Below are 13,540 nucleotides of genomic sequence, written 5' to 3'. Positions count from 1 at the left end.
ACTTATAATCTCGGCCCCAGTTTAAGGATATAGATCATATATCCCATTGGCAAATTAGGACTTTATTTGTATAATCATTGAGAAACATGTATGGTCACTCGTCACAAGAGATCAACTTTATTGTTAACAGCAATGTCCTACAAACATCCATCACGTAAAACAATATTCATACATACAGCCATGCAAAGGGATAGAACACAATTACGACACACCTACAACAACAATCATTAATACTTATAAACAACAAAACCGTCGCCATGGCAATAGCTTTTATTGCCACACTTTTTTCTATCGGACTACGAAAAACTGTCATCACAGATAATAGTTATGTCAAACCTGCTCTTTGTGATAGTGTGATACGTGTAGAATATTGCGCGTTATTTAACCTCTCCATCTATATCGATTTCCAACGCAAGTAATATATCATAAACAGGAAAAGTCCATATGTCACGTAATTGAAGGCCTTAAAACACTTAAAACATCGATCAAATGCACAGGTTATGAATGTAGATCGTTACATACAGCACAGGTACACAAGAACTCTATGAAGCTGTCAGTTTGTATGAATAATGAATATCATCAATACACTAGTATCAGATGATCTTGAACTGTATTGTAATTGTGGAAAATTATCACTGTAGATGTGTAAATAATTTACGTTTTGGCTGCATCTGTAAGCAGCGATACTTATTGCTGCGGTACAATGTAAAACAGTCAGAATTGCCCTGATGAAGGTGACAGGCGGTCAACAAAACGTCGGTGGAAATAAAGCTGCGGCTGTGTCAATAGGGGTTGTACTAATAGCTCCATAGAGCCAGCTCCATGGAGCTATTAGTACAACCCCTTCTCCACTCAGTTGCCCCTCAGTAACGTGCCGACCTGACAGAACTATTCACGGAAGGATTTTCTTGTTTAGATAATTACGCAGTTGTAAATGTAAGTATTTTCTGCATGCTTGGTATGATATAGGGTTAATGACCCGCTTTCCCTCTGTGTATAACTATAAGGTGCTATAATTCATGACCGGTTTTTATGACCACTGAATAAAATGAGATGTTTATACTATAGGAATCGGCCATGAATTATGGGACCTTATACACCGAAGGAAAGCGGGTCATAACGCCATTTTGTAGCTCTCGTTCCCAGCGCAGTAGATTCCTCTTCTCACTAATAGTTGACAATACCATGAGAACGAGACCTATACCCCGGATGCGGGTAGTATATGTGATATTAATGTTCTGGGTTATGAGGAAAATGATGCGTTCTGATTGGTCGACGTCGTCTGGCTATATTTCAATTATAGACTCATAGTCGCGATCAAAATGGTCTTTTTTCCCTTACTTTTCAATTTTATCGTAAACATTGCTAGAAATTGGCTTACACGTAAAGCATTCAAAACACGAACAATCACAGGCTCACACACAGAAAAGCACCCACTCACAAATGGGCACATAATTGCAGAAACGGAGAGAAACGTTTCACACAGATGAAAACACTCAAACGCAAAATCACATGACACAAAAATCACATGCACTTGCACATACGCACACAGAGCATAACACACACACACAAACGCACAGACGCGCACTAATAAACATTAACCGAATGTAACACAAACACAGACACAAACAAGTAGAAATCGACTGTGTGATGGTATTTGGCCTTTGGTATTACAGCAAGGGAGCCAAAAATAAGCAATCAAATAATGCGGCAACGAACAAGCTAACGTCACGGCAAATATTTGGGCCATTGGCCTCGCTGAAATTGTTTAATTCAAAGCGAGTCTGTTTCTTCTGCTAAAAAGATTCTACGCACCTGCTATATTAAAACCAATCAACGCTGACGTGGCTGTCAAGAGGAAAGAAACTGATACGCAAAACTGTGCGAAAAATGCAACAATTTAAACAAAACGAAATAACAGTCAGCTGGTGGTCAGTGATAACCTGAAATCTCAATATCGCGCGTTTTATTTGACGCTGCAGCTGCCTTGTTTAATGTGGGATGTCAAATATATGGACAAAACGATGAAAGTTGCCTTAAGGGCATACATGGATTCGTGAGGGCATCTCACCATCGATACATTTATTAAATGATTTGATAGAGGAACAACAGGTGTCATCGCGTGAATTTGCAATGCATAAGTATAAAAAACGACAGAATGAAAGCAAGAGGTAATTTCCTTGATAACAGAGTTGTTGTGACTGATACAAATACAATGTAATATAATATATATGACAATATAAAGCATATAAGTGAAGGATGAGATGAAATTGCTTTTTTTATCTGAGGTCTGTCAGCTGTGATATTTCTTGTCTACGTGTACCAACTAGAACGTCAGTAGGTCTGTACGACTTATTGCATGATAATATCAATCAGCTTCTTCAGAAATTAAATAGTGGCTTGGATTGTAAGATATATCCATGATTGCCATCAAAATGATTCCTCTCGATATGTGTTAAGTTAAAGAAGCCTTGAAGATATGTCCAACCATCATAGTTTTCAAATTATAAAAACCTCGTCGATTTGGTGACTAAATTTTGTACATTTTCGTTGAGAGAATGGTATTGAATTAAAAGCCACCTGAAAAGGACCCTTGTGTCGTCATCCAAAGTTAGTTAACAATGGTTCTGTTGAGTCACAATCCCCAAAGGATTTTATGGATAGAAATAAGTGGTTCATTCAAAATTAAGGTTCCCATTGCAGAAGAATGACTAGGTGAATGACTTAGAAATGTAATCCTACATTCAACACTGATGCTATTAGTTTGGTTAAACGTTTTCAAATACCAATCTGTATGTCTTCCACATTAAATTCTCTCTGCGTGTGGATTTCATAAAAACAATATCATACCACAAAACGTCAGTTAATTTTAGCACGTACAAGTTGTAGTCACGTCGACGGGTTGACTGGGCCTTAGACCTGTGCGAGCCTGCCCTCTGATAAAAGAGCGCTTCCATTATCTTCATCGTGAAAACTGAGCCATCGGGGAAATTATGGCTATTCTAAACGAGTCTCCCGGCATGTAATCCCTTACCTGGCCCTCGAGACTTCGACACAGGTCGAATATGACACATTCCACTATAGCACAAACCTGGAAACATTATACCTTTGGTAAAGGGAAGCAGCTAGCCAATAATATGGAGGTTTTATATAGGTAAAATATAAAATCTCCAGGCGGCCTGACTGTAGGGCTAGTTTGGGGCAGCTTGACTGAAGAGATGTCTAAGTACGTATTGCAGTCAGGGCACGCGCGCATTCAGGTTATGTTTACATCTTATCTGTTCGTTTCGATCAGAACTGCAGACTTTATAAAGTCTTTTAACGGGGACGAAAATTAGAAGATGAAAAGGCATGGCTTTGATGGTGTTGTGTATTGTATTGAATTGTTGCCGTTTTTTTTATTGTTCTCCGGTGTTTGCTGAAAATAAACACAGGTGACATTGATGTACTCCCTCGCAAAATAGATAAAAATTATTATCACATCAATGAATTTGACAGGAACGATTTGATAGTATTTGAGATGACAGATTGTTTGTGAAATATTTATCTACATAGCTCCCTGGAACCCACAAAACAGATGCATGGTGAACAATAATTGTTTCAATAGTATGATCCTTATGATGCAAAACAATGACATCAATCAAAATGCAACTCTAACAAGGGGCCAAGCAGTTTCTTCCATTATGTTGATATCGCTTAATTAGACGAGGAAACACATAAATAAACCCATTTCAATAGGGAGCAGATCAGGCTCCATTGCTAAACCACTCTGTATAATTAGTCATCTTCTTTATTATTCCTTGCACATCGCAGCTCTTTGCACCGCACTTATTGCCAACACCGAAGTCCCAATCACACGCTGCCAGAATTTCCAGAAAACATCTCAAGAGGTATCGAATGGAAATTCACAATCACCTACCTACATCTGCTGGGTGGTATACATTCAGGTACAAGCAGTCTTCATCCATACTCCCCAATAACGGCTTCATGGCCTTCCATTTCCTTTTCATAGACGGCCGTACGGGCTGAGACTCTGGCAGATCTAGTGGCTGTGGGCATACGGGTGCAAAGTGCGTACAGTTCCGTACAATTTTCCATTTCTCTGGTTTTTCTGGCGGTCTGAAGCGAAGATCTTTGACGGGTGCACGCGCATAGGGTATCCCGAGAAACTGCATGACATCTTGTAGGTTGGGATTATACTGGTGCATGCGGACCCGCTTGCCGAGTATGGGTCCGTACTTGGTGTGCACCAGAGGCCGATCATCGCTGTTACAGCAGGAGACGTGCAGAAGGATAAGCAGGATCCAGATTTGGGCGAGGGATGACGAATACATGATGGACGCCGATTTTCCGTCACCTGTAGCTTCCACACACCTGTAAACCCTACGTTAACAGCCGCCTCTCCTGTCTGCAAAGCATAACAGCCAACACGATCCTTAAATATGATCACACCGGAAGCTGGCGGGGAGATGCTGGGAAGTACCGCATTACGTATGCTACTCACGCAGGCACCATGAATCATTGAGCAGGCAACGGTGGATTCATTAGGACAGCCGGAGTCGCCGCACTGGCCTTGGGTCCATAATTTTTACATGAACGTGTATCTGCATTATCCAGAAATAACGTGTATATATTATTCAGAAATAATGCGTGTCCATTCTCCAGAAATAAGGCAAGTTCGTCATCCAGAAATAACGTATTCCGGAAATTTCATATAGAAGAGATGGAGAAAAAACTGAGATTTTTCCAATCGCAGTGTATTGGGGGCTCATGGTATAGCTTCATATGTCATTGTTAAATTTCATTTCTCCTTAACATTCATCCTGATTATTCACTGTACGATTAACTGACCTGTGTTATTAAGTAAGAATTTTCCTTTAATAAGGTTATATTTCGTAAGAATTGCAACAACCCACGGTACATTAGAAAGAAGAAATCATGCTGTCACTAAAAGAATCTCACTTAAATGCATTTTCAATGGCATGGACATTTTTACCAATTAATTGTGCGCTCGGAAGTGTTTCGCTGAAAGCAAAAAATCCCAAAACTATACAACACAATCGTATCAAATGCTCCATGTGTTAGTAGGCACTAGTGCCTTTTGGGTTGGTATAAAATTATTGTTGATTAAGTAAGAAAGGCATATCAAAATTCAGAAATGGCCTTTTATCCTTCGCACATGTTCCGAGAGGCTTGAAACCATGTAGCAATCCAACATGCAGTACCAATTCCTTATTATTAAAGAGTCATTTCCGTCTGTCTGCGCGAGATCAGCAGTACTTTTGTATGGGTAATTAATTCCATATCTTCCTCAGTGCAGCACGAAAAAAGAAGAAGTGCAGCACTAAAATTGGTTGTCTATTGATCGAGTGTCAATACTTATTTCAGTTTTTTAACGTCAAATGTATACTGAAAGTAATCTTAGGCCAGTCCTATAGTAGTGATGTTATAAAAGAAACATTGCTGCTCACAAACGTCACATAAATATAACCTAAGCGAAATTAACTGAAACGCATATCTCCATCAAATACTCTGATTATTCAAATTACGCAAACACTACATCTTTATACACCTTTAACTAAATTACAGAAGTTACAGTGTTGAGTGTCTAATCATTTACGAGTTAAGAGAGTTATAGCTCGTTTGCATAAATTATGCAAATTAGGTACTTATTTACATAATTGGTACTGTTAACGTTCCACCTGCCATAAATTACACAGGTTACATTCATTTTAGCAGTATAGTGGAAACATGGCAAATAAAAATGTTCCTAATTAATAATGTAAGTCCTCATTTGCATAATTTGCACTTCATTAGGTACATCTCTGTCTAAGTTACCTACATACAACATACCCATAGCTATTTATGCTCCTAAGATGATTTTGACAAAATCTCCCCAGTGAGCACATACTAGTGATACTACTGTTCGTATAGTTTTTAATTATTTATTTAGTAGTTATGTATGTATCTGTTTTTGTTTCACTTGTTAATTTTAATCATTTTTCTTTGTATTAGAGGATCTGTGTATAAGAAATGCATATTCCTGTTACCGGATCCTCTCATAACATTTCTTTTCTGTAAATCTGAATACACACAGAACAGGCATTCTGCTGCAGTAACAAGGTCACATACGGGGGATGCAAACTTGACCTTGACCTTTGTATTTGTCAACACCTACCGGCATACCAAGTATAATCGCAATCCATCCAGAGGTTCTTGAGTTGTGTTGACTACAAAAATCCGGTAACACATGTACAAACAGACAAACACACACACACACACAAACACACACACACACACAGACACACACACACACGCACACACACACACGCATGAACACACACACACAGGTACACCGAAACAATATCTCAATTTTTCATGGAAATAGTTATCAGTAATGAGGGCATAGTTAGGAATTTAAAAAAATATGATAGATGATTGGGCTATCAAGCATGTGACGCGCATAAGTTGGACATGAACCTGTCATTGGACAAAGATAATAATTGATAAAGTTTATTTCCAAGTTCATGCCCGGAGGTTAATTGCAAGTACATTGTAGAAACTAGAAAGGCCGACATTTGCTTAAGAGCAAATACAGCATATTTCAGCCATACCCCTTCCCACGCAACATTGGACTGTTCCAAATCACCCCTGCGCATAAATGGAACATCCTCTTAACAGTACATTATCCCCCAAAGTGGACTGGTATTGTGAATTGATTCCAGGTAAAAACAGAGCTTGCTTCTATTTTTCAGAAAATGACAATAATCACACCTTCCATTCAGAAAATTTTCATCATGACTGAAAATTGTTGAATGACTTCATGTAATGTCATTAACAATTTTCAGTACGATAACTAGGTGTAAGTTTAAAAAAGTATAAGCTCCTTGTGATGTGGGTACATTTATTATTGCAGTGAACTTTTTTTATTCAAGTAGGGCATACGATTTAATAATTATCAAGCAGGTGCAGGTACTGAAGGAGCGTTTGTTTTCTTCAAGCTGTAAAACTGTTAAACTGTTTTACTTTGTATGCAATCAGCCATCGAGCCTATTCTTATTTTAGTTTAACAACTTCCTGCCAGACCCGGAAGATACGATTGAACCTTGTTCGAGGATTTATTTTCGTCTGTCTGGTCAGTCTGTTCATACCCTGGCACTGAGAGTGTTTTATTGGGCTGAAACTCTGGCAGTTTAAAGTTACTTACAATTTAAATGTTCAAAGTTTATGTCAAACAACAACAGCACTAGGAAATGTGGCCACTATAGACAGGTGGTCACTATAGAGAAAATGCTGATCTATTGACTAGGAGCCATACGTTACACATGATTTCAGTACACTGATCATTAATCATATAAACATTGCACAGGTAAGCCAATTGTTTAGATGTACAATTAAGTTCAAATAATTCTGAAGAGAAATATTGATGAGAAAATAATCATTCTCGCCACTGTCTAACTTATAATTACGTATCAAAACTAAACGCAGATTTTCTAACTAACGCACCTTTCGCCGACTTCATCAAAGGACCGCCGGCTATCAATAAAACACGGCTGTTGATTAGACTTAGAGTTTCAAACAGTCACGTGCTGTGTGCCAGTTGACAGCGAACTTCATGCTACGTGATGTTTTACATTGCTTGGACCTTCTTTCCTACAGCGGTGCTTCTACAAAATATTTAGACTGTAACACTGAGTCCCACATGTTTTATAGAATAGAATTTGACGCAGAATAGCGTTTTTTGCTGGGTATTCTTCTTGAAACATGTCCGTGGGAATATCAGCGAGGCGGCGACGTAGGGATATCAGACCGTCAACAAAAGTCGCACGGCGGCTAACGGCGCAGCGCAGATACTAGCGCTATAAATAAGCGCTTCAACTAAGGATGGTAACCCGTACAATATTTTTGTTTACTGTTGAGCTAAGTAAAGCTTGTTGTTTATGAGGTTTTAGTTGTCTTTGAAGCTTTGACCCGAAATATTTTAAAGTCAAACTGCTGAAGAGAAGTAAGTGACTGCTACGATTATCGTAGATATGGCCCTAAAAAAACTGATAAAAGAAGCCTTCTCAATAGTCTAAAATGCAAGAGCTTCCGGGGGGGGTTCGCCCACCTGGGTCCCCCCCCCCCCCCCACAGTGGCCCTGCCCCTGGACCCCGCCAGGGACATTCGACGGCCCCCGGACCCCTGTCCGGCGCTTTGAAAAAATCTTGGCGAGAAGTCTGTACGGCCTGAGTCTTCAAGTTAACGTATTGTGTGGTCCCGCTTATGAATATTAATTAGCCTTCGCTTTCCTCTTCGCTGATTGGCTGAACCATTAATTGAATTAACTCTTCCTGCCGGCTAGACGCAGGTGCAGATGTCGGCTCTGTGGGGTGAACGTCCGAAAGGTCATGGCATGGAGAACGAAAGAAAACCAATTTCCCCTAAAAAAAGTGCTGTAATTAAGCCTTTTACAGTACTTTATGCCAAAAATTTTACTTGGATCATTTTACCAACTATCTTATGCCTATCTATACCAAATGTTACTCATACCAGGGTACAGGGGTGCAAAATATACCGTTATAAGACCGTCAACAACAGTCGCACGGAGCTAACAGCGCAGCGAAAATACCATCGCTAGCGTTTCAACTTCGGATAACAAGTTATAAGTACTGTTGAACTCAGTAACGTTAAAGTTTGTTTTTAGTTGCCTTTGACGGTTTGACCTGAAATAGTGTTACGCTAAACTCCTGAAGAGAAGATAAGTGACTGCTGCAATTATCATAGATATGCCCCTAAGAACTGATACAATATAAAGCCTTCTGAATAGTCTAAAATGCGAGAGCCTTAGGCGGGCTTCGCTCCCCCTGGCGGGAACACTGCTATATACGGGATCATGAGGGCCCGCTTATGAATATTAATTAGCCTTTGGCCTCCTCTTCGCTGATTGGCTAGGTCTTTGATTCAATTAACTCTCCGGCTGACGCGCACAGGTGTGGCTCTGTGCGGGGTCACGGAAGGTCACGCCAGGAGGCCAAAAGAAAACAAATTTCCCCTCAGAAAAGTGCCAAAATTAATCATTTTAAAGTTGTTTATGTCAAAAATTTTACTTGAATCTTGTTACCAAGTATCTAATGCCTATCTATACCAAATTTCAGCTCATTTAATTGTAATACCAGGGTACAGGAGCCAAAAGTGTCCTTTTTTGGTAAAAAATTGGCCAAAAATCGCAAAAATAAGCATTTTGTTGTACTGTACACCAAAAGTGTTATTGAATTTATATGGGGGCATTATCAAGGCACATCTCTGTCAAATTTCAGCTCATTTGGTTGTAATACCAGGGTACAGGGGCCAAAAGTGTCCTTTTTTGGTCAAAAATTGGTCAAAAAATCGCAAAAATAAGCATTTTGTTGTACTGTACACCAAAAGTGTTATCGAATTTATATGGGGGCATTATCAAGGCACATCTCTGTCAAATTTCAGCTCATTTGGTTGTAATACCAGGGTACAGGGGCCAAAATATACGGTTTTGGTCTAAAATTGACCAAAAAATCTCAATAAAATCATTTTAGAGGCAGATATGAAAAAACTGAGAAAAAAGTATCAAGGTATTGGCCCATTCTACCCCTGTGCCAAATTTCAGGTCATTCGGTCCAGGAACGGCGGAGATGAATCACTTTGAAGATTTGACAGGAGAAGAAGAAGAAACATGACGAATACAATATATTTCACCATATGGCTGAAATATAACAAAGGGAACATACATGTGAAAATGGATAATGATACATACATTATCGTTGTAAAAAAGAGACCTCTCTAACACTAGTGATGGCTCATATAACTTAACATCTATTTGGATTAACTCTATTGGCACTGACTCAAAAAATTGACCATGTGATTGGTATCAGTCCATTGCACAAGTCCATCAATGTCCCTTTGCATCGTGGAAGGAACAGTACTGGGTCTGGATTCGGCATAAAACATGTCGTCTACGTACTTCCAGCCTTCAGCCGAGCATTCATCAACCGGAACAGCGTCATTGACAAGCGGTACTAACTTAGTTCCTTGTGCCACATGTAAGAATATCCCATCTAGATGTGGCTCCTTGATACTCGACACGTTGTTGTCGGTTGAGCCCCGGTCACAAAGCGCGTACGATTTGTTGCGATGGCATATTCCGCACATCGTACGACGAGCGCAGTGAATCGAAGCAAAATCGTAAGCAAAATCAGCCATCACAACGCATCAAATGATGTTCAAAATTTTTCCAGCGTCGAACGATTTTTCACTTGTGTCTCTTCTGAACAGCCGCCTGACCGCTTTTGCGCTTCTTTCACCAACAAAATGTGGACTTAGCTGTTGAATGCCTTCCTATAATATCTTTAACTGTAAAAAATAAATTAAATGAGACCATGACCACATGAGTATTACAAGCAAAAGTTCAAATCAAGCACAAGTAATGGTATGGTTATATTGGCCTGCTTGCCGGCTCTACGAGTCAGGCTTTTTCGAAGATCGTATCATGATATGCTATCAACAAAACATGCCATCATACAAAAATCATATTATAAGCATTATATCAAATATAAGTTCCAAAAGAGAACTAATATTGTGAATTGATTTCAGGTCAAAACAGAGCTTGCCCAATATGCCCCGGGCCCATATGGAAGAATATATTCTTCCACAGGAGCGCCTATGCATAACTGATTGGTTTTAAGGATTGCGGCAGCTCCTATTTTTCCGAGAGTAAAAAAAAAACGCACCTTCCATTCAGAAGATTTTCATCATGAAATTACATGACGCCATTCAACAATTTCCGCTTCGATAACTAGGCCTAAGTACCGTCATAATCTCCTTGTGATGTGGGTACATTTATTATTGCAGTGAATTCTTTCTTAATCAAGTATGGCATACGTTTTAATAATTGTCAAGCAGGTGCAGGTACTGTGTAATAGGAGTGTTTTTTCTTTTCAAGCTAAAAGCTTCAATCTTCTTCTTGTTTTGTATGAGCCATTACATAAACGGAGACGTCTCGAATTTTTACAAGAATTTTACCACCCTGTCGCTTCATTTCTTTTCTGAAAATCCTAGGACCAGCAAGTTAACTTGATTTGGCTTTATCTATATATTTCATTTGTTTAACTTTGTATGCAATCAGCCATCGGACGTAATCTTGTCTGAGTGTTATAATTTCCTGCTCGTAGCGTGCGAGACCCGGAAGATAGGAGTTTCTACCTTGTTCGGGGGTTTCTTTCGGAGGTCAGTGGTGATACTCTGGTACTGAGAGTGTTTTATTGGGCTCAAACTCTGGCAGTTTAAAGTTACTTACAATTTGAATGTACAAAAAAGAACAACAGCAACACTAGAAGTACATACATTTGTTCGGGAAAAATACATGCATTCTCCACTGTCAAACTTACGTATCAAAACTAAACGCAAACTTTTCCCGCGTTTTCTTCCAAGTAACATTTTCTCGATTGTCTCAACTAACCCCCAAAGTCAAATCTGCCGAAAATGATAGTGCCTTGCGGAATGTTGGTAAATTCATCGACACAGACTTGTATTCTAACGTTCAATGTATGCGTACCGTCCGCTACCGCTCAAATGACCGTGTCTGAACTCCAAATCCTCGCAAACTACAATTTCAAACCGGGCACAGGGTGACTTATGGCCACTGTGAGGGTGTAATATGCATCTGTTTGTGTTTGTGTATATACGGGATAACAAGGCCCCGCTTATGAATATTAACTAGCATTCACCCTCCTCGTCGCTGATTGGCTGGCTCTTTAAATTCAATTAACTCTCGCTCTCCCCAGACCGCTGGCACCTGGCACGTGTGGGCTCTGGGGTCACGGGAGTTCACAGGAGAAGGCCGAAAGAAAACCAATTTCCCCTCAGAAAAGTGCAGAAATTAATAATTTGATATTGGTTTATGCCAAAAATTTTACATGGATCATTTTACCAACTATCTAATGCCTATCTACACCAAATGAAATGTCATTCTATTGTAATTCAAGGGTTCAGGTGGCCAAAATATACCGTTTTGGTCAAACATGACCTTTAAACCTCAATTTATTTATTTATTGGTTTGGCTGTTCAGGATACACAGCCAGGGCTGCCCAACTAGCCTATGGCTATTACAAAGGGCTAACCCTGCTGACAAAACAGTACATGTGGATTTGAACAGGATACTTATCAATAACCATTTTCTGAGTTCTAAACCTCAATAAAATCATTTAAGAGGCAGATATGAAAAAAAAAATGAGAAAAAAGCACCTGGGTATTGACCCACTCTACCCTTGTGCCAAATTTCAGGTCATTCGGTCCCGGAACGACGGAGATGATTAGATTTGAAGATTTGACAGGAGAAAGAAAGAAAGAAACATTACGAATACAATATATTTCACCATACCATATATGGTATGGCTGAAATATAATAAATAAACTCGCGAGTAATCATCATTCATCAGAAATATGGGAAGAAGCAAGGGACGTCTAGCAGTATTTTTTCAGTTGTGTTTTTGACAACAAACGGAGATACACAACGACGGCAGTAGCTTGTCAGCACTCGCCTGCGGTTCCGGCGTTCCACAGTTCTCATATAACGTTGTTTTGACGAATTTCACAAACGAAAACACCTTTCAATGTACATTAACAACGGAGTGAGCAATGTAAGGATAGCCATTTCTTACCTGAAGATGTTCTGCTACCGATGACAACCGAAACTGGGTAGAAGCTGACGTAAAATGCGCAGAAAACTGCAGACTTGGGCGCACAGTTGCTGCGACAAGAAAGTTACATTCACTTAGCGGGAGTCTGTGACGTAATGTAAAATTAAAAATGGACGAGTCCGGGGGGAATCTTCAAGAAGGTCTGCGTAAAAATCTCAAACCTAAAAGTTTCTTTCCGTATATCTATTTTGTGTATTTGTATAATTGCTGTTTTCAAAATAATGCTCACATATTATCTTCCTATTTTCTTTGCAGTACCTTTTATGGAGTAACATAAATTACAAAATCCTCTCAAATCTGAATGGTTGCGTCTACATATAAACATGACAATGTTAGCCAATCAGCTTCAGTTTTGAAATTCGCTGTTTGTTTGAGAAGTGTTGTGTCATTGCCGACGAACTGTTTCTTCCTCTTCGCTGATTCGCTGGCAGCACAATTCAATTAGTTAGCAGACTGACACCTGACACCTGTCGCCAAAGGCGGGAGTTATTGCTTTGTTTGCCATATATGGAACGCACTGAACGCCGAGAATGACCAAAACGCGTCCCGTCATCATCATATCGTTCCGTGCCAGTACTGCAGCCAGGCCACGGCCTTCTCGTAACATTCCGCGTCCCGTAAAACCCCGAAATAGGTCGTTTTGAAGTGATATACAACAAAAATGAAAACTGGGTTCTTTAGATAAATATCCCATGCACTCCCGCTCCAAATTTCAGGTCATTTGGTGCTACTATCAGAGCACAGGAAGCTAAAATATAGTTAGGTCTGAAAATGACCCAGAATCTTCAATAAAATCATTTTAAAGGCATTAAAAAAAATAATACATGGGG

General features: G+C 39.6%; 1 protein-coding gene across 3 annotated transcripts in view; it reads right to left on the bottom strand.

Annotated features, from left to right (window-relative positions):
• The window catches only part of LOC118427788 (neuroligin-2-like), a 29,722-nt gene extending 16,905 nt beyond the window's left edge, over positions 1–12,817 (bottom strand). The window contains exons 1-2 of one of the 3 annotated variants that reach the window (XM_035837717.1): positions 12,672–12,813; positions 3,920–4,408 (exon numbers count right to left, since the gene is read on the bottom strand). In XM_035837717.1, the coding sequence (XP_035693610.1) occupies positions 3,920–4,334 (415 nt within the window). In that variant the 5' untranslated portion in view covers positions 4,335–4,408; positions 12,672–12,813. Of the gene's footprint in view, positions 1–3,919; positions 4,605–12,671 lie in introns of all 3 variants that reach the window. The other 2 variants (XM_035837718.1, XM_035837719.1) reach the window with 2 other exon arrangements.
• Between the last annotated feature and the right edge of the window lie 723 nt (positions 12,818–13,540).

The sequence above is a fragment of the Branchiostoma floridae genome, chromosome 12 (genome assembly GCF_000003815.2).
Source record: "Branchiostoma floridae strain S238N-H82 chromosome 12, Bfl_VNyyK, whole genome shotgun sequence".
Taxonomy (NCBI): domain Eukaryota; kingdom Metazoa; phylum Chordata; class Leptocardii; order Amphioxiformes; family Branchiostomatidae; genus Branchiostoma; species Branchiostoma floridae.
The sequence above is the reverse complement of the archived record's forward strand: the minus strand, read 5'-3'. Positions and strand labels throughout refer to the sequence as shown.